The sequence below is a fragment of the Hippopotamus amphibius genome, chromosome 8, assembly GCF_030028045.1.
Source record: "Hippopotamus amphibius kiboko isolate mHipAmp2 chromosome 8, mHipAmp2.hap2, whole genome shotgun sequence".
In the NCBI taxonomy this organism is placed as follows: domain Eukaryota; kingdom Metazoa; phylum Chordata; class Mammalia; order Artiodactyla; family Hippopotamidae; genus Hippopotamus; species Hippopotamus amphibius.
Genome location: NC_080193.1, coordinates 133,287,388 through 133,308,428, shown reverse-complemented (window position 1 = coordinate 133,308,428; position 21,041 = coordinate 133,287,388). Strand labels below are relative to the sequence as shown.

The 21,041-nt window shown below is 36.8% G+C and overlaps 1 protein-coding gene across 5 annotated transcripts in view; it reads left to right on the top strand.

Moving 5' to 3' along the window:
- CYTIP (cytohesin 1 interacting protein) overlaps window positions 1-18,688 on the top strand; it is a 71,321-nt gene extending 52,633 nt beyond the window's left edge. For all 5 annotated transcript variants that reach the window (XM_057743808.1, XM_057743806.1, XM_057743809.1 and 2 more), the window contains 3 exons: window positions 4,386-4,455; window positions 14,690-14,756; window positions 17,228-18,688. In XM_057743808.1, coding sequence (XP_057599791.1) covers window positions 4,386-4,455; window positions 14,690-14,756; window positions 17,228-17,688 — 598 coding nt within the window. In that variant the 3' untranslated portion in view covers window positions 17,689-18,688. The remainder of the gene's footprint in view (window positions 1-4,385; window positions 4,456-14,689; window positions 14,757-17,227) is intronic.
- Window positions 18,689-21,041: the final 2,353 nt, after the last annotated feature.

Sequence of the window (21,041 nt, the reverse complement as noted above, 5' to 3'; positions counted from 1 at the left end):
TTTGCCTTATGTATTGAGGTGCTCCTATGTTAGGTGCATAGATATTTACAATTGTTATATGTTCTTCTTGGATGGGTCCCTTGATCATTATGTAGTGTCCTTCCTTGTCTCTTGTAATAGTCTTTACTTTAAAGTCTAATTTGTCTGATATGAGTATTGCTACTCCAGCTTTCTTTTGACTTCCATTTGCATGGAATATCTTTTTCCATCCCTTTCCTTTCAGTCTATATGTGTCCCTTGGTCTGAAGTGGGTTTCTTGTAGGCAGCGTAGAGAAGAGTCTTGTTTTTGTATCCATTCAGCCAGTCTGTGTCTTTTGCTTGGAGCATTTAATCCATTTACATTTAAGGTGATTATTGCCATGTGTGTTCCTATTACCATTTTCTTAATTGTTTTGGGTTTGTTTTTGTAGGTCTTTTCCTTCTCTTGTGTTTCCTACTTAGAAAAGTTCCTTTAGCACTTGTTGTAAGGCTGGTTTGGTGACGCTGAATTCTCTTAGCTTTTGCTTGTCTGCAAAGCTTTTGATTTCTCTGTTGAATCTGAATGAGATTCTTTCTGGGTAGAGGATTCTAGGCTGTAGGTTTTTCTCTTTCAGGACTTTCAGAATATCCTGCCATTCCCTTCTGGCCTGCAGAGTTTATGCAGAAAGATCAGCTGTTGTCCTTATGGGTTTTCCCTCATATGTTATTTGTTGCTTTTCTCTTGCTGCTTTTAATATTTTTTGTTAATTTCTTAATTTTCATTAGTTTGATTAATATGTGCCTTGGTGTATTTCTCCTTGGGTTTATTCTGTATGGGACTCCCTGCACTTCTTGGACTTGTTTAATTATTTCCTTTCCCATGTTGGGGAAGTTTTCCACTATAACCTCTTCAAATATTTTCTCAGACCCTTTCTTTTTTTCTTCTTCTGGGATGCCTATGATTCGAATGTTGGTGTGTTTAATGTTGTCACCAAGGTCTCTGAGACTGTCTTCCATTCTTTTTATTCTTTTTCCTCTTTCCTGCTCTGTGGCAGTTATTTCCCCCATCCTATCTTCCAACTCACTTATTCATTCTTCTGCTTCAGTTATTCTGCTGTTTATACCATCTAGAGTATTTTTAATTTTGGTTATTTTGTTGTCCATTACTGTTTGTTTGCTCTTTAGTCTTCTGAGTTCTTATTAACTGTTTCTTGTATTTTCTGTATTTTGTTATTGAGGTTTTGGATCATCTTTACTATCATTACTCTGAATTCTTTTTCAGGCATTTTTCCTATTTCCTCTTTGTTTATTTGGTCTTGTGGATTTTTTTCCTGCTCCTTTGCCTGCATGGTGTTTCTTTGTTTTCTCATTTTTCTAATTTATAGGATTTGCTCTCTCCTTTCCCTATGCTGCCTAGTAGTAATTCCTCTTGTTTCTGCCCACTGCCTGCTGTGATGGGGTTTGTCCAGTGTCTTGAGTAGGCTTCCTGGTAGTGGGTGGTCTGGTGTCTGCTTTCTAGTGTGTGGCTCTGTGTCTTTTCTCTCGGATGAGCAGGGCCATGTCAGGTAGTGTGTTTTAGGGTATCTGTGAGGTTAATATGGCTTTAGGTAGTCTGTGTGCTAATGGGTGGGTTTGTGTTCCTGTCTTGTTTGTAGCTTGGTGTGAGGTGTCCAGCACTGGCAGTTGCAGACAGTCAGATTAAGTCGAGTCTTAGACTCTGATACAGGGCTCTGTGAGAGTTCTCTGCAGTTAATCTTCCCTGTATCTGAGGACTCCCTAGTAGTCTATCATCCTGGATTCAGTGCTCCCTCCCCAGATCCTCCTACCTGAACTTCTGATAGAGTAGTCCAGACTTCAGAGGAGAGGAATAGCATTTTCAAAATTTTATTTTTAACTCAAATTCAATTGAACTGGCACACATTCTCTTTGGACAGAGAGTAATGGGTCCAATTTTCATGGTTGATATAATCCTGTGGTTAGAACAAATGAAAGGTTGGAGAGGCTGAGTTTTTTCCTCTTCTACAACCCTCCAATTGTTTTCCTCTTCTTATGTTCTGTTTGAAAGAACAGTCTGCTCAGCCCTCCTGCCCTGCAACACACACACTCACATCTGCTCCTATTCCCAACTTACTAATGGGACATTTGTTTTCTCAATCAGAGATTCAACTGACGTTTCCACCTTTAGAACCTAATAAAACCTTAGTAATTAGGTAAAAGATGGAATTCACCCATTCATCAAAATGATATTTATTGAGCAAATACTATGTTTCCAGCTCTGTGATAGGATTAGGGGAGACAAAGATAAAGACTCTTCTATTGCTTTATTAATTGTGGGAGGAGATAGGTAAGAAAAGCCTGCAAAAATAAGTAAGATATTTCAATTATTGATAAATGCTTTGAAGAAAGTAAAATAAGGAATGGGATAGAACAGTGAGTGAGAGGGCTGCTATTTTAGCTTAAGTGTTTGAAGTGGTCCTTTCTGGGAAGGAAAGCTTTGAGCCGAGAGCACAATGAAGAGAAGGGATGGTTAGGTGAACTCCTGGTGAGAACATTTCAGAAAAAGAGAGGTCTCTGAGTTCTCAAAGTGAGCTTGGCACATTCAAGGGATAGAGAGAAAGCCAGTATAACTGGTGGTTGGTGAATTAAGAAGAGTATAGTAAGAAATGAAGACGGAGAATTCTCCAGGGAGCAGGGTATGGGTCTTACCAGTCAGGCTTAGCAGTTTAGAATTTGTTATGATTATCTCATTTATTCTTTGCCTTGTGAAGTTAGTTTTATTCCTGTTTATAAACGAAGTGACTCAGGCTGAAATGAGGTTTAGTTAAGACCAACCATCTAGTAAGTGCCAGGACTGGGATATGACCATCTGCTCTGGATGCCAGGATCTGTTCTCCAGCTGCACCACAGCTGCTCCATGCAAGCTACCAATAAAGAATCTGCTGGACACCCTTTAGTGATTCCAGTCTAAAACTTCAAAGGATATTTTTTGGGGTTTGTGTGAGAGTAGTTTTGAAAATGACTGGTAGTGGTAGAGGACTGTGGATCCTATGAGTTCAGGGTAAAGGATGGGGGCCACTCTAGCTCCAGAGAAACTTGAATCTATAAGGTAGGAATCATATAGGGTCCAAGAGAACACGCTTGGACTGATGGTAGAATCAGTCCAAGAATCAGTCTGGTGGTAGGATCAGAAACCTATGCTCCAAATGGGTGAAGTGGGCAGCCCTCGGGTGGATGGTTAAAGAGTATTGGCTGGAGACAATTGGAAATCCAGAGATCAGGAAAATGAGAGACCATTTGTGCAAATATTGAAGACAGTGGCCAATCTGTGCCTGCAGTTCTGCCCATAGACGTCTATTACTTGGGCAGGTCAGATCAACATTAAAGTGCCAAAGAGATTCATAGGGATCCTCACTATTGCCCAGAGTCAAGACCCCCTAACGAGAAAGCAGACAATGTGTTGGCTTGCTATCACCTCATTATCTTGGGTAAAATGCTTTTGGAAATAGAGGGAAACTGGTCTCTGCATTTAATACTATTATTTTACCATGGCTTGAACAATTTCTTGCATCTTTATAAATAGAGTTCCAGCTTATTTATCAGAATGAATTTGAACCAATACTTTAAAAATGCTTAGTTGTATAATTCACATGTTATATTTATCTTATTCAGATTGATGGCTTTTAACTTTAGCCCACAAAGCAAATCAAATTACTCAGGATAGTACATGTCTTTAATTTTTAGAAAGGCATTTGGTATAGGGAGAAAGAACACCATTAAGTTGATAATTCTAGGATTAAAGTTTGTACACTTAAAAGGTTTTGAGATGAGAGAGTCATATGAAAGTTATTATCTTATAGTAGTTCTGGTTCTATTTGTTCTAGTTCCAAAATTAAGGCAATCTACAGAGGTAAAATTTCCTTGAATCTTAGGGAGGAAAGGATTTTCCCTTGTTCCAAGAAATAGCTTCTCGATTCCATTGTTTGAAAGTCCCTAGTGCCTATTTAAATCGCTGTATCCCTCATGCTTAACACGATGCCTAGAGTCTGGCACGTAGAAGATGCCCAATAAATATTCACCAAATGAAAGATGTGGTTCAGCCACACCTCGCAAGAACAGGTTCTAGTAGAGAACAACCATTGTTGTCATATAGTGGCTTCTATAAGATGAACTACAGTTTACAAATAAACCAGAGTCTTTTCTTTCAGTCACCCTCTCAAAGAGAGTATTTATTTTCCATATTCTTTCTTTGAATGTTGTCAGAAGGTTTGGCTTAGGTCCAGATACTTGAAGTGCCATGAGAATGGTAACAGTTCCGTTGTTTTCTAAGGATAGTCTGTGCTCAAAGTGTAGTACTCCATAAGGATGGTACTTGTTTGAAAGAATCACTCATGCTATTCCCCTCCTCCCTTCTTTTTTTCTTAAAACAGGATAGAGACTCTTAACGGAACAATGATTCTCAAAAGAACAGAGCTTGAGGCAAAGCTGCAAGTTTTAAAGGTAATTTAATACAGTGAGGCACATTTTTCATCCTTGAATGTGTAAGTGATAGAATAAAGATCTATCTGAAGAATTGAGATAGCCCTTGAAGGTGAAATGTCGTGATGAGTCTAAACTGCTGAATTATCAAGAGCCATACAATTACCTTCACAGGAATATTAAATTCCACAAACCAGGGCAAATCACTTTCTTCCTTCCTCCTTCTGCGTGTCTATGAGGCTTGGAAAGGCAGCAGGAAGGCACATAACCTGAAGAACTTTTCATTAATGCACCTGTGATCTCTTTTGATTTACATTTTGTTTGGAAAAAAACAAAGAAGGAGGAGCTGTCTTTTTGACATTTTTCCCAGGTGCTGTATGTGTGTGCAGGAGGGCCTGGGATTTTCGTTTTTCTGTTGTCCTCCTCTGCATCCTTCCGTTATGCCTCATTCTTACTACAGAAATCATTTCCTTCTGCTCCTGTGGCTGTCCTTGAATCTACTTTCACTGGAAAATATACTATCAACTTTGAAGGGGAAATTAAATTTTCCAGGAGATAGTGCATAACACAGGATGTTCAGTGAACATTATCTAGATTCTTCGAGGGTCTTAAAAATCTCAGTTTCCTAGAGTGGTGAAGTTCTGGCAGGCCATGAAGTCTAGGACCTTACTCATGTGCATCTGAGGATGCACTCCTTAGTTATTGAACTCAAGAGGGTAGAGTTACTATATTCTATTTTATCTTGTACTCCTCCCTTCCCTCACATTTAATTCAACATGCCCTGTTTTCTTCTTTGTCAACATTTGTTTTATATTCTTATCATTTTGCTTATCCCTGTGATCTTTTGAATCAATTCATAAAATTCCTTGAAAAAAAAATCCTCTGTTTAGATTGTGGTAGGAATTGAATTGTATTTATAGAATAAATGAGATCAATTGACATTTTCATGATCTTCGCTTTCCTTACTTCAAACACAGGATCTCTGTCTTTCCATTCAGGTCTTTTATATACTTCAAAAATATTTTGTAATTTCTTCATACATTTTTACATACATTTGATTATATTTATTCCTATATACCTTCTAATTTTTTTGGCTATAATAAATGTGGTCTTTTAAATTTTCAACTGCTTATTGCTATTGATTTTTGTGTAAAGTTTTAAATCCAAGAGTTTTAATTCCCTTTATTCAAGTAATATGTTTGTAGATTCCCTTGGATTTTTTATGTAAACATAATATCATCTGCAAATAATGAAAATTTTGCCCCTTTGCTCCCAATTATTCAACTAGTTTATTTTTTGTTCTCTTACAATATTGGCTAGGACCATCAGGATATTGTAAACACTGAGTCTTATTCTTCACATTAAAAGGAGTGCCTCTAACTTGTTATCATTAAATTTTTGTAAGGAGTAAATAGTTCTTCATATTATATTTAGGTTTTTGAAATTGTCAAAAGTTAATTTGTTTCTGCAAAAGAGAGAGTGAACATCTTTTTCAAAAAAGAAGGGGAAACTGAGACGAAGCGAGAGAGTAGCACAGACATATATATACTACCAACTGTAAAATAGATAGTCAGTGGGAAGTTGTTGTATAACAAAGGGAGTCCAACTCGAGGATGGAAGATGCCTTAGAGGACTGGGGCAGGGAGGGTGGGGGGGACTCGAGGGGGGGGGCGTCAAGGAAGGGAGGGACTATGGGGATATGTGTATAAAAACAGTTGATTGAACCTGGTGTACCCCCAAAAAAATAAAATAAAAAAAAAAATAAAATAAAATAAAATCAATGTAAGTTAAAAAAAAAAAAAAGTAAAACTGGCTTTTTCAGCCTTTTGTAAAGAAAAAAAAAGAAAGAAATGTATAATATAAACTAGTGATGTTATTTAAAACATAAGTGAAAAATAGGTTTATGTTTCATGGAATAAAGCACTCTCTTGCACAACACATATTTGCATGCTTCTAAGCATTTTCTGTTCTTTGAACATTTTCTCTTAAAGTTTTAATCTACACACTGTATTATTTTTTCTAACCTAGAAAATTTTCAACATCTCCATCCTCTCCCAGAACATCATGAGGACCTTAACATATTTAAATGTCCATTTAAGACTCCATCTTCCTTATTATTGCTTACTTTAGAAAATTCTATCAATTTTTAAAATGAAAAAGACACTTTTTTTTTTTTTAACAGCTGGTAATGAACAAGTATATCAACCTGTGAACTGATGGGCATGCCCTGGTTTCTTGTATTCTGTTCTTTACCTCCGGGTTTACTTTCCTTCTCTCTGTAGTATTTCTTTTAGGTAGGTGGTGGTAGGTGGGTCTTTATTGAAAAATATTTATTTCACTGCTACCATTAAAAGAGTATTCTAGGTTAATTGAATTATTCTAAACTGATGTTTTGTCTCCTTAGCACTTTGAATGTATTGAATATTTTGTTTATGAGGTAGCTCCTAATTGTTTATCCTTTGTAAGGTAGTCTGCATTTTCTATATTTTCTTGTAAAAGTTTTAAAGATTTTTTAATATCCAAGTCTTTAATTCATTCAGAATTAATTTTTGTATGTAGTATGAGATAGGATTCCAATTTTACTTTATATTTTTCTATTTGAATACTCAGTTCTGTCAGTACCACCTATTTATACAGTCCTTCTTTTTCCCCAATGGACCTGTGGTGAAACCTCTATTTTTAAACTAGTTCCAGATATGAATGGATCTTGCAGGCTTCCAATTCTGATCCATTGATCAATTTGTTTATCTCAAACTCAGCTGCTGTACCTTTGTAATAAATATTGATGTCGGATTGGGCAAGCTTTCCAAGTTATTCTTGGCCCTTTGTATACGTTTTAGAATCAGATTGTCAGGTTCTATAAATATATGTTGGAGTTTTTATAGATATTATGGTTTTCTATAGATAGATCAATTTGAGGAGACATTGATATGGTATTGAGTTTTCTTACTGACAATCTCACTAAATAATTTTAAGTTATTTTCTTTGTCTTTCAATAACTTCCTATAATTTTATGCAGATAGATCCTATGCATCTTTTATTAGATTTATTCCTTTGTAAAATGATTTTTGTTCTTCTTATAGTGTCTTTATTAAAAATAATGTTTTGATTGAGATTAATGTATAGATGTGTGAAATAAATTTTTCTATGCTATTATATTCAAACACCTTGCTAAATTATATAATTTCTAATAAATGACAGATTATTTTATTTCCCATGAAGATAATAACTATGTGTTAAGAATGATATTCAGCTCTTTTTCTTATTTTGCTGCACTGGTGAAGACCTACAATACAATGATGACTAGAAACTAACATAGTAGGCATCCTTGCTTTGCTCTTGACCTTAAAGGGAATTCTTTTGACTCGTTCCGGTCTCTAGGGGTATACTTTTCAGGTTAAGGAGGCTTCTTCTATACCAAGTTTGCTGGTAGTTTTTACAGTGCTTATGTGTTGAATTGTATCAAATACTTTTTTTCTGTAAGTGTTTACATGGTCTTCTCATTTATTTATTTTTAAAAATCTGTCAATTTGTTGAATAACGTTTAAAGATTTTCTAATGTAATAAATATATAATGAATCCAACCTGATCATAATTTATAATCTTTTTTTATATACTTGTAGGTTTGATTCGCTAATATTTTCTTTAGGATTGTTGAGGGTAGCTTCATCTTACAGGTAGAATGGCCTGTAATTTTCTTTTCTCAGACTATCTTTTTTTAGTTTTGGTATCAAATTTACCAAACTCTTAGCATGAGCTGAGGACTCTTCCTCTTTTTGTCCTCTGGTAGAATTCTTGTAACACTATTTGAATCATCTGGGTTTGGGGTTCTTTTTGATGTGAATACATCTAAACTCTGTTTCAGTTTCTTTATTAGTTACATATTATGTTTCAGCCAGCTTTGTTGAGTGTTGTTTTGTTAATAAAGTTTTAAACTTTTCAAATGTATTGCTTGAAGTTGATAATAAACATTCTGTTCTCATCTTTTTCTTTTCTATCATAGCTGTGCTTGTGTCCCCATTTTCACTTGTACTACTTTTTATGCCTTCTTCTTCTTCTTCTTCTTTTTTTTTTCTTGGTAATTCTCTCTAAAGGATTTCCCATTTTGGGGTCTTCTCAAAACCCAGTATTTCAATTTGGGGCTATTTTTCATCTCTTACTGGTTGCTTTTAAGGTGTTCTTTTGTCTATCCTGATCTACAGTTTCACCACAATGTGATAAGTCTGGATTCACTTCTAAATTTATATAGCTTGGAACTTGCAGCGTCCTTTCAATGTAAAGACTTGTGACTTTCTTCAGTTTTGGATAATTACCAGCTTGACCTCTTTGAATATACCTTCCTCACCATTCCCTGGATTATCTTCTGAAATTCATATTAGACATATTTCAGGTCTTTTGATTTAACTTCCATGCTCCCTAACAACTCTTTCAAATTTTGTATCACTTTATCTTTTTGGTTATGTTTTTTTTTCGAAGTATAGTCGATTTACAATACTGTGTTAGTTTCAGGTGTACAGCAAAGTGATTCATTTATGCATATATATGTGTGTACCTCTACTACATCTATATTCTTTTTTTCAATTCTTTCACTGTTTTGTTTTGAATTCCTTAGTAGTATTTTCAGTAATGCTGTCTGTGTTCTGGTTATAGAATGTGTTGTTTCTACTGAGTTTTAAAAGTTAATTCTTAATTTTCAAATAGTTCTTTTTCATGTCTATCTGTTCTTTTCTTTGTTTCAAATTTCTTGTTCTTAGGAACATCACATTTCTCTCTCAGAGGACTGTAAATATTCTTCTTTAAAGTCTTTGAACACTTTGTTCTCTTTGTTTGGAGAGAAGCCACGTACTGATGCTCAGTTTTGCTGTCTTTGCGGAGCTGGGAGTCTGGACTGCCCACTTCCTTGGGCCTCTGCCTTCCACTCAGTGCCAGAGTTGAGTCTGCTCTGCACGTCAGGGCTTCCGCTCCAGAGCCAGGACTGGCCGCTTGGAGGGCCGGTGAGCTGCTCGGGTCAGGTCATGAGGCTGCGTTTGTGTGCTCCTGCCTCTCTGGGTACATGTTCTCCACATGAGCTTTAGTCGCCCTCAGCAGCTTTGCTCAGCCTCCTTTTCACAGTGGTGGAGCTTCAGCCAAGGTTCTTCTCTCAATCAGGAAACTGTCTTTGTCTCTGCCTCACAAGTGCATTTAAACTACCGCCACAGGGTCCAATTTCCTAGTGACCTCTTTCTTTTTCTCCAGGTCCAGCAGAACTTTGGATTCATACCTGCTCATCTTCTTTCATTTCTGTTCCTTTTCTAATCTTGAGATTATGAGATTTCCAGCTCATCTCTTGAGCCAGAAATGTCTGGGTCCGACCTATTAACCAGAATCAGGTTGGTTTCCCCTTCACACAGTGACATTTAGTTTGTGTGCCCTACGTGTGCATTGTGTCCCTCAAAGACTCATCATGGGGCCACAACCTCTTCTTTAGAAACAATGGTCCCTTCTGAGCGGTGTTTTCAGGGATTCCCTTTCTCATGACCTATGATTTAAATGTTTAACTTGAAAACAGAACGTCTAGTGGGCTGAGGGAGCTGCTTTTTAATCTAGCTCTGATATTTACTGACTTTGTAGCCCTTGAGAAATATTTTGCTACACTGAACCTTTATTTTCTAACCTGGCACTTTTTTGGATAGTTAGAAAAATGAAACGGCATATTATCCATGAAAGCACTGTAAACGTAGTAAAGTGCCATGGAAATGTTTAGCTATATGTCTCCTGTAGAATGAAAATGCTGGAGATATTTTCAACAAAAATATCCAATCTGTGATAGCTGAGTGTTGCTTCAGGAAGCCATCCTTTCATATATTCATTTAGCCAATATTTACTGAACAGCTGCTATATACCAGGCACTGAGCTAGGCACAGTGAGGTGATGTGACCCAGTAAGGTTAGATCTCACATGTGCTTTAATTTTCTTCTAACAGTGAGAGGTTAGATTTGTCCAAATACACCACTGTGTTGTTAATAATAGGCCGAAACAGACTCTGAGGAAAATAGGGAAGCTTCAATATAGACTAAAAACTCTTAGTCACTTTGACACATCTGCTCTTTACACTGGTATTTTCTTGGTTTAAGTGACGACATACTTAGATGACTGGGACACATCAACAGATTCGACATTTAAAAACCTTTACTTTCACAGAAACTATCTGGCAAGCTCTGACTTTGTATTTCTGGATAGTAAGTGCAGAAATACAACTTCCTCTTCTCCCTATAATTAGTTTTGAACATCAGTTTATCCTTATGCTCCCCAACTAGACTCTATTCTCTTGCAAGAGATAAACCTCTTTCAGAAAGAAAAAAGGGCTTGGTATATATGCCAGATCCCTGCTAGTTCTGTACTTTCTGATTTCCTAACTCTGACCTTCACATGACCACAGGTTTACAAGAGCTGTAATTCAGGTAGCCCAGCAGTCTTATAGTCAGGTAGACTCTATTATAGTACAGAAAGAACAAGAAATTAACTAAGCAAGGTGTTTTATGGCTTTAACTTATTGATTGCATATTATATTTACAACCATAATGATTGCTGTTAAATATTACTGTTATCAAGGCTTGGAAAATCCTGCCTAGTGACTGTTCAATCCATGAACTGGGGAACCCGCCATTTCCCCCCTTAAACACTTAATGACATTCTTGTAATATTTTCTCTTCCTTCAGTCTTCCCCTTCCAAATGTACATTTTTCCCCCCTCTTTCGTTTTAGCTTTCATCTGCCCCTTCCAGGTTTATACAAAGGATCAGTTGTTTCCAACTAAGCTGCCTTTCCTTCGGGATAAGTGTCCGCAGGCAGAGCTGAGCTGTGCTTGCCTGCTGGGCCTGCCGGGAGAGGGGGTGGGGGGGACCTGAAATGGCAAAGGAAGGGGTGAAGTAAAGAACAAAGAGGGGGAGGGAGAAGGAGACTTGGTGCCTTGTCGAATGCCTTCTGCTTGGTTGGCTTTCGATTCCAGGCCCAGTCTGTGGGCTAGACCAGTCCTCACATGTAGTTGCGACCATTACAGCAGCCACTTCATCCTTCCTTGGGCCACTGCTCTCATCTGTGGGGCAGCTAAGGCAGGAAGCAGTTAAGAAGTCAGGGTGCTTAAATGTTCTAAGTTTAGCCCTCCAAGGAAGCCTTTTAGAACTGATCAGCTTCTCCTTTTGGGTATAGAAAATAAATAGATATTCAGCAGAAAAGACTGTTTTAGTGCCCCAGGCTTATAGAGTGAGTTTTTTTTTTAAATTGAAGTATAGTTGATTTAAAATATTGTGTTGGTTTCAGTATACAGCAAAGTGATTCAGTTATACATATATATTTCTTTCAGTTTTTTTCCATTATGTGTTATTACGAGATACTGAATGTAGTTCCCTATGCTATTATACAATGAATTTTTTTTTAAGAACTTTTATTGAGATACAGTTAACAGACAATAAACAGCATATATTTAGAGTGTACAATTTGGTATCCCAATCTCCCAATTCATTCCCCCCCAATCCTCCCCGCTTTCCCCACTTGGTGTCCATGTGTTTGTTCTCTACCTCTGTGTCTCTATTTCTGCCTTGCATTTCCTCTTTCATAGTTGTTGGCATTTGCCTTATGTATTGAGGTGCTTCTATATTGGGTACATATATATTTATAATTGTTATCTCCTCTTCTTGGATGGATCCCTTGATCTTTATGTAATGTCTTTTCTTGTCTCTTGTAACAGTTTTTATTTTAAAGTCTATTTTATCAGATATTAGTATTGCTACTCCAGCTTTCTTTTAATTTTCATTTGCATGAAATATCTTTTTCCATCCCCTCACTTTCAGTCTGTGTGTGTCCCTAGGTCTGAAGTGGGTCTCTTGGAGAGAGCATATATATGGGTCTTGTTTTTGTATCCATTCAGCCAGTTTGTGTCTTTTGGTTGGTGCATTTAGTCCATTTACATTCAAGGTAACTATTGATATGTATGTTCCTATTACCATTTTCTTAATTGTTTTGTTTTTGTTTTTGTAGGTCCTTCTCTTCTCTTATGTTTCCCACTTAGAGAAGTTCCTTTAGCATTTGTTGTAGGGCTGGTTTGGTGGTGCTGAATTCTCTTAGCTGTTGCTTGTCTGGAAAGCTTTTGATTTCTCCATCGAATCTCAATGAGATCCTTGCTGGGTAGAGTATTCTTGGTTGTAGATTCTTCCCTTTCATCACTTGAAATATATCATGCCACTCCCTTCTGGCTTGTAGAGTTTCTGCTGAGAAATCAGCTGTTAACCTTAGGGGAGTTCCCTTGTATGTTATTTGTCATTTTTCCCTTGTTGCTTTTAATAACTTTTCTCTATCTTTAATTTTTGTCAGTTTGACTACTATATGTCTTGGCGTGTTTCTCCTTGGGTTTATCCTGCCTGGCACTCTCTTTGTTTCCTGGACTTGGGTAGCTATTTCCTTTCCCATGTTAGGGAAGTTTTCAACTATAATCTCTTCCAATATTTTCTCAGGTCTTTCTCTCTCTTATCTCCTTCTGGGACCCCTATAATGCAAATGTTGGTGCGTTTAACATTGTCCCAGAGGTCTCTTAGGCTGTCTTCAGTTCTTTTCATTCTTTTTTCTTTATTCTTTTCTGCATCAGTGATGATCCATTCTGTCTTCCAGGTCACTTCTTTGCCCTTCTGCCTCAGTTAATCTGCTATTGGTTCCTTCTAGTGTATTTTTCATTTCCATTATTGTGTTGCATATCTCTGTTTGTTTGCTCTTTACTTCTTCTAGGTCTTTGGTAAACTTTTTGATCTTTGCATCCAGCCTTTTTTCAAAGTCCTGGATCATCTTCACCATCATTATTCTGAATTCTTTTTCTGGAAGGGTGCCTATGTCCTCTTCATTTAGTTGTTTTTCTGGGGTTTTATTCTGTCCCTTCATCTGGTACAAAGTCCTCTGCTTTTTCATTTTCTCTATCTTTCTGTGGCTGTGGTTTTCAGTTCCACAAGACATAATACTGCTGATACTGCTTGATTCTGCTGTCTGCCCTCTTGTGGAGGAAGCTATCTCTATACAATGAATCTTTATTGTTTATTTTATGTATAGTGATGTGTATCTGTATTTTTTTTTGTAAATTTTTTTAAAACAATTTATTTATTTATTTATTTATTTATTTAATTGGCTCTGTTGGGTCTTTTTTTTTTTTTTTTTTTACTGTGTGCGGGCTTTCTTTAGTTGTGGTGAGTGGGGGCTACTCTTCCTTGTGGTGCACAAGCTCCTCATTGCCGTGGCTTCTCTTGTTGCGGAGCATGGGCTCTAGGTGTGTGGGCTTCAGTAGTTGTAGCACATGGGCTCAATACTTGTGGCTCATGGGCTCTAAAGCACAGCCTCAATGGTGTGGCACATGGGCTTAGTTGCTCCGCAGCATATGGGATCTTCCTGGAGCAGGGATGGAACCCGTGTCCCCTGCATTTTCAGGTGGATTCTTAACCACTGCACTACATAGGAAGCCCAGTGGTGTGTATCTCTTAATCCCACACTCCCAATTTATCCCTCCCCCTGTTCCTCCTTTGATAACCATAAGTTTGTTTTCTATGTCTGTGAGTCTGTTTCTATTCTGTAAATAAGTTTATTTGTATCATATTTTGGATTCCACATGTAAGTGACATCATATGGCATTTGTCTTTCTTGTCTGACTTAGTATGATTATCTCTAGGTTCATCCATGTTGCTGCAAATGGCATTATTTCATTCTTTTTTATGGCTGAGTAATATTTCATTGTATACATGTACTGCATCTTCTGTATCCATTTAAAATGATCATGGTATTTTTTGAATGTTTACTATTCTGTACCCACTGTTCCAACCATTTTTCATCTACTAACGTATTTAATCCTCATGACAATCCCTGGGTTTAGTTCTGTTGTTGTCCTCATTTTACTGATGGGAGAAGCCTAGGGTGTAAGCCTTGCCAAAGCAGCTAGTAAATGGGCACAAACCCAAACAATCTGTTTCTCTAATACTATTAAATTAAAAAAAAAAGTAAGTACCATTGTTTCCATTGAAAAGATGTCATTGTTTCAACTTGTTGGTGCTACTAGATTATTTCTTGAGAGATTAATGTTCCCAATATGCCCCTTTTATACAGAAATGAAATCTTTCAAATGGAGGAATTATTAGTGCTAGAAAGAAATGAAAAAAAAAATAATGACAAATCTCAACACCTGGAAGTAAATTGCTAGCTTCACTAGGGTTTCCTAATAATTAGCACTTTTTTTTCTTCTTTCTCAGCAAACCTTGAAGAAAAAATGGGTGGAGTTCAGATCTCTGCAGTTACAGGAACAGCGCCTGCTTCATGGTAAATGTGATTTCCTGTTCAGAAACCACACTTGCATTTCATTCTTTCAGTATTTCTGCCTCTAAATTGTTTTAAGATTATCATCATTACAGGGAAAAAAATTGTCTAGCATGCATCAAGAACAGTAGTCTGTCTTTCTTTGGCATGGATTTTGGAGTGACCAATGTATTTGGAGGAGGGATAAGTCAAGTCACACCCCTGGATCCATACATATAACACATGCGCATGGAAATGTGGACACACGTCCTGCATGCACATGCTTCCAAGAAGCACCTGGGGATTTTAGAAGAGCAATATGAATGATTGCCTGATTTTCCTACTACTTGAGCAGATGAGTTAAATTCCTGAGAACATCTGTGGCACCGGGGCTGCCTAATTCTCAGGAACTCTTGAAGCTGGGAATGGTAGGATGCTTCTTGGGTGGAGCTTCTATTATTTGTTCAAATGGTGTAAGTTACAGCAATGTAGAGAAATCCTTCTTCATGGCCCTCAAATCCAAGACAGATATATAAAGGGTCATTATAACAGTAAATGCATGGCTCTTGCTGTTGTGTGCATTCTTAAAAGAAGGGTTGAGTTTAAAATTTGTTGACTTGGCATTTTCTATGTGACTGGTATAACCTGAGGAATGAACTTGTAGGTACAAATAATTCACTGAAACCACTAACTATGTGGGTGTGAAATGTAAGTTGTACCTTCTTCAGATAACACCGAGCTAAAGTATCTATGTATAACCTTAGAATATCTATTTGTTAACAGTGATAATCTGTTTGCAAAAAAAAGACAGATTTAATTGTTAATTAGGCACTAATTTATGGCTTAGAGGTTTGTGTTAAAGTTCTGTTTTTTCAAAAAATGAAACATATATGAATTACTTATCTTTTTCGTGTTTCTAAATTAAATTCTTAAAAAGGTATAGCAGATTTTTTGGGGGGGTCTGAAGTTTGCTAACCAGACAGAGACACAAATTTCTGGCCACTTCCTGGATTTCTGTAGACTTGAGGGTGTTTGGGATATCTTTGCCTCCACTTCTGGAGCATCCTGGAGTGGAGATGGGGTTTGGTCTGATAAGTGTAGGCAGTCCTGTGGCTCTGTGGGAATGGCCTTGTATATACAAGCTCCTTAGTTCAGGATCAGGGAGATTGACTCCTCATAAGGCCATCGTTGTACATATTTTTTGAGAGATTGAAGGAATTCTTTAGTTTACTTTTTTTAGACCTAGAATGAATATCCAGGTCATGAGATTCTACAAGTAAATTGTTTGCCAATCAAAAGAAATTCATCAGCTCATTGTGAGATGAAATAAAGTAGGTTTTGTTAACAAAAATGAAGGCATTATGACTAGTCACCATACGGCTGGCCCTACTCAACCTTGCAGATCAAATGGAAAAGTAAACCATCTCTTTTTTAAACAAACAAACAAACAAAAAAAACCAGTCTCTTTTTATATTGTCAACCAGGACAGCAGAGAGCAGCAGTAGAGATAATCAGCACCAAATGAAACCATTTCTGAGTGTGTGATGTTCTATTACTGTTTTCCTGAAGCAAAGTCACCTTCTAATGATGTTTTTCTCAGGCTAGTATTACAGATAATCTCCTTTCTTTTAGCAGCATGCCAACCAACTCAGATAGTACAGAAGCAAGTGGGATATGAACAAGGCTGTTGGTGTGAGATTAAAATTTAAGTTTGAAGAGCCCAGATGTAGATTACAGAAGCTTGATGAAGAAATTCAGCTAAGCTTCAATTTCTTGAAATGAATTATTGCTTATTTTAGGACAGGGATGTTTTCTGGGTACACTACCATTTCAAAGTATTTAAGTATTAAAGTATTCTAAGAATAAACTGGGAATATCAAGGCTGGAAGATATCCTTTCTGTCTTACACATCTTTGAATTCTCTAATAATCAGCCTATAGATGCAGGTTTTATAACTGTATTTCCCATACATTTCAAATGATGTTATAATAATTTTACAATTATTAAAAAAGACAGTAAGTAAAAATCAGAGGAACTAAAATAGAGAAAGTCCGTAATAGGGCATTTCCCCAAGTATATTCTTTGGAACCCATTTCTATGAGAATTTTAATAAAAGGTGGCAGGGTCACTTCAATATAAGAATTGATTCTTTTGGAAATTCATAAGTCACACTGGCATACTGTTAGATGAGTTGAACTGTTCTCATATGAAGACTCTTTTTTAAATTTATTTAATCCTCGCATTACCATTTTTGTGACCATGGAACCCTTTTACATGGAAACTAGACTGTGAACAAATAGTTTGAAAAATCACACTATAAAATTTATCGAATGGTCACATAAATAGCCACTTATTCATGCAAGTGAAAGCTTAGTTAAAAGTATTATTTTCCCTTACTCTTTCTTGTGCCCTTCAAAGAGAAATTTTGGTGTATTTACTTGTAGGGAGTGATGCTCAGATACATTTCACGGTAGACTTTGTTTTCTGCTTTCTAGGAGATGCAGCTAATGGCCCAAGTTTGGAAAATATGGACATAGATGAGTCAACTTTGTTTGGACCCCTGCCTGGTGCAGGCCTCCTGGACCGGAATCGATTATCCAGTGAGAGCAGCTGTAAGAGCTGGCTGAGCACCATGACGATAGACAGTGAGGACGGGTACCAGACGTGTGTGTCTGAAGACTTGAGCAGAGAAGCCTTCAGCCGACAGACAAGCACAGATGATGAGTGTTTTGTCCCCAAGGATGGGGATGATTTTCTGAAGAGGTCTTCTTCGAGGAGGAATCAGAGCATTAGTTCTGCTAGCAGCGGGTCCATGTCTCCCTTGTGGGAAGGCAACTTCTCAAGCGTGTTTGGGACCCTGCCCAGGAAAAGCAGAAGGGGAAGTGTCCGGAAACAGCTCTTGAAATTCATCCCTGGCCTTCACCGTGCTGTGGAAGAGGAAGAGAGTCGCTTTTAACCGGTTGTAGTGACCTTTCATATTAGCTTATTTTGTAACTATCTTCAGATTCCTTTAGACCAACTCCACCCAGCTTAGTGGGAAAGTGCAGATGGATTGCAAAACTGACGTCCCATTTCATGGCAATAGTGAAGTTTATTTAAATTTTTATATCGTTATGTTTGCTTCATCAATCTTTTTTTTAACCAGAACAGCTCAAGTTCTAAGCAGGCGCTAGGAAAATTAAGTAATAAATTAGAAAATATAACAAATTAACACAAGTTCCTGCTCATTTTAATGCTGCCTGTGAAGTTAAGAGTAATATTTATTTTCTAGATTATTCATGTGGAAAGTTGAGAACTTTCTGGAGTCAAGTGTGAATAAGAAAGTGACAGACATATTTATTTGGAATACCTTCTGTAGGTTATGTGGTAGGTTACAAAACTTTATATTTGCTTAAGCTCAGTAGCCTTTGGGGAGGCTTATTAATAGGCAATTTTGAATGTTTCTGTTCAAATCTATGAAAGATTATAAACAAAGACGATCATCAGCCCTTTTTTACATCCACAGTGACAATAAAGCAGGAAGTATAGGATTTAATTTGAAGTTTAAACTTTAGGAGATCCATGGAAAGATGTTATCTAAGATGGGTGCTAAGGAAGAGTATAATAAGGTCTTTTTTATTGGTAGCTGAAGCAAAATGGTTGAGGATATCATTCTTACCTGATTCAACTTTTGTTCTGCCTAAACATTGACGACAAGTCTAGAACGCTCAAGATCCTACAGCCTTGTGATTTTTTTTTTTGAACAAATGTCTAAAATTTGAAAAATTAGTCAGGAAAAGGATTTTCCTCCTATAGATTTTTTTTCCACATTACTTCTCACTTTATATTATATATTCCAAATAGTTATTGCCTCAGCACTCTTTTGTCTATTGGTTATATTAGTATCACATTACTTCTAGCCTTTCAACCACATTTTTATTCAATACCTGTTAAAGTCCACAATTTCTCTGTTCTGGTGATACAGCTGCTCATTACCTATATTCTAGGGTATATAATCTGGACAATGCAATAAATAGTCCTTACTGATTTTAAACTCTGTGTGTGTGTGTGTGTGTGTGTGAGATAGTTGACTTTGAGTGCAACCGATACACTTAAATAAACTGAGTAAAGAGTGAGTCATTTTGAGAAAGAAAAAAGAGGTGAGAGGAAGCTTGTAGGGTAAGAAATAAATGATGAAATAACAGAAAAAGATTGCTCATTGGGACCTGTTTTCTATAAATTATTTGAATTCAGAAGTATCCAGTGCGTTCTGCTTGAGAATCATTCGTGTGAAAAGCAGAGCTTTCACAGGCGCAACAGCAGTCTTGTCCACCATTTACTGAATGCATAATAGGTTAAAGATGCTTTCCCTGTGATCCTGAAAATAATCCAGTAGAGAGATTTTAAGCATACAGATAAGGAAGCAGGTTTCAGAGAGGTTCCTGAGGTCAGTGGCAGGGCTGATTTTGGAAGCCAGTTCTTCCCAGCTCTAGCCTACCCACATCGTCTCTCTAGATACTGTTTACCCTTTTGCTGGTTCTGTGTAGTTATCACCACAGGGCTGCCTCCTGCGCCAACCCTAGTGATATTTAAAATGGGCAATTGTAGATATTGCATGAATAAGGATATTGTAAATAGGAAAAAAAAATTCCTATTTGGTAAATAGGAAAACAAACATACATTTAAGGTGACTCTTCCTTCTCGCTTCGATAAGCAAGTTTTCAGATATAAGCATATTAATAACGCATGGTTAGCAACACATTTATCTTCAACAAGGGCTTGCAATCAATTGTGATTTGACTGATACTGCTTATTTCTCATCATAGACTAGAATTATCACGTTAAAGATCTGCTCACATGAATGCAGCATTTTCTGTTAATCCTATTTCACCAAGTCCAGGGGAAAGAAATATCACATTTATTTGAGGAAGGATGACTTTAAAGTGTTCTACAATGTGAACAATGTTTCAAGGATGACCACAGTTCATCTGGAAAAGCAGACATTATGTCATTTGCTTTTCTGTGGTTTTAAGTGTTAAATATAGTGTTATACTTTCTTACAGTAAACATCAAACCCAAAATGGTACAGGGAAGAAGCACACAGCATGTTTCACTGTAGTCTGTGATCAGAAGACTCAGACAAGAGTTAGATATGCTCTGGAAAAAAAATTAAGCACTTTTTAACCAAAGTACAGGAAGGAAGGGTATGTCATGTTTCATGTGTTCACAAGTTGTAAGAAAACTGTTGTTAAGTGGAAATGTGAGTAAATTTCTCACAGCAGTTTTCAGACTGAATCTGACCTCAGTGGGGCTTTAGAAGATTTCATTTCTCTAACTTTCTGGTGCACAATGACCACAGTGACTCACTTTGATGTAATTTACTGGGAAAAGAAAAGTGAAGAGTTTTTTTTTAACCCCAAAGTTGTCAAATATGTAATACTGGTGAATTTCTTAATTGACAATCTGCTGTGAAAATGCATTTTTCTAGTATGGCATTGATTGATAAGCCAAATGTTAATCAAGCCTATTGGGAATTACTCTGTCATGTGACTGAAGGAACACCACCATATAAAACAGATTGGAACCATATTTTTAGAAATGAACTTTTATTTATCACTTTCTACTTTTCAGTAACTTATATCATAGTTGCATGATACAAACAGTATTAAAAATCCTAGTTTGAACTGAAAATCAGATTTGGACACAGTTTGTGCATCCTAATCATAAAGTATAAATATTTATGGATGTATACAATCTAAGCACAGTAAATAATATATAACAACTATACTATCCTTGAAGTCACAAAATTATTGGTGCTTTATATCCATTTCCTTACAGAACTATTGGCAATAAAATAAAAATTTGATACATTTTTGAAATAAAGAATGCTGTTCTTCAGTGTCAGAACTTTTTGCTCTCTCTTTCTTTACTTACTTACTTTAACTGAAATTATTGTTTTAAAAGAAGATTAAAAAAAAATCTGGAGTGACCTCTTAACATCTACTTCTTTGAGTTCTTAAAAGGCATTACTTACTTAATTGAGGCTTTGCACTTGTGTTAGCTTTCTGTTGTTTGACACATTACTACAAACATAGAGGCTTAAAATATATTTATTATTTTAAAGTTTTGTGGGCCAGGAGTATGGACAAAGCTTACCTGGGTCTCCTCAGGGTCTCACAAAACAGCAGTCATGCTGTCACCCAGGATTGAGTTCTCATCTGCAGGCTTGACTGGGGAAGGATTTCCTACCACGATCCCTCAGGTTGTTGTCAGAAACATTCCTTGTGGCCATAGGTTTCATGGTAGTTTGCTTATTAAAGCGCATCATTG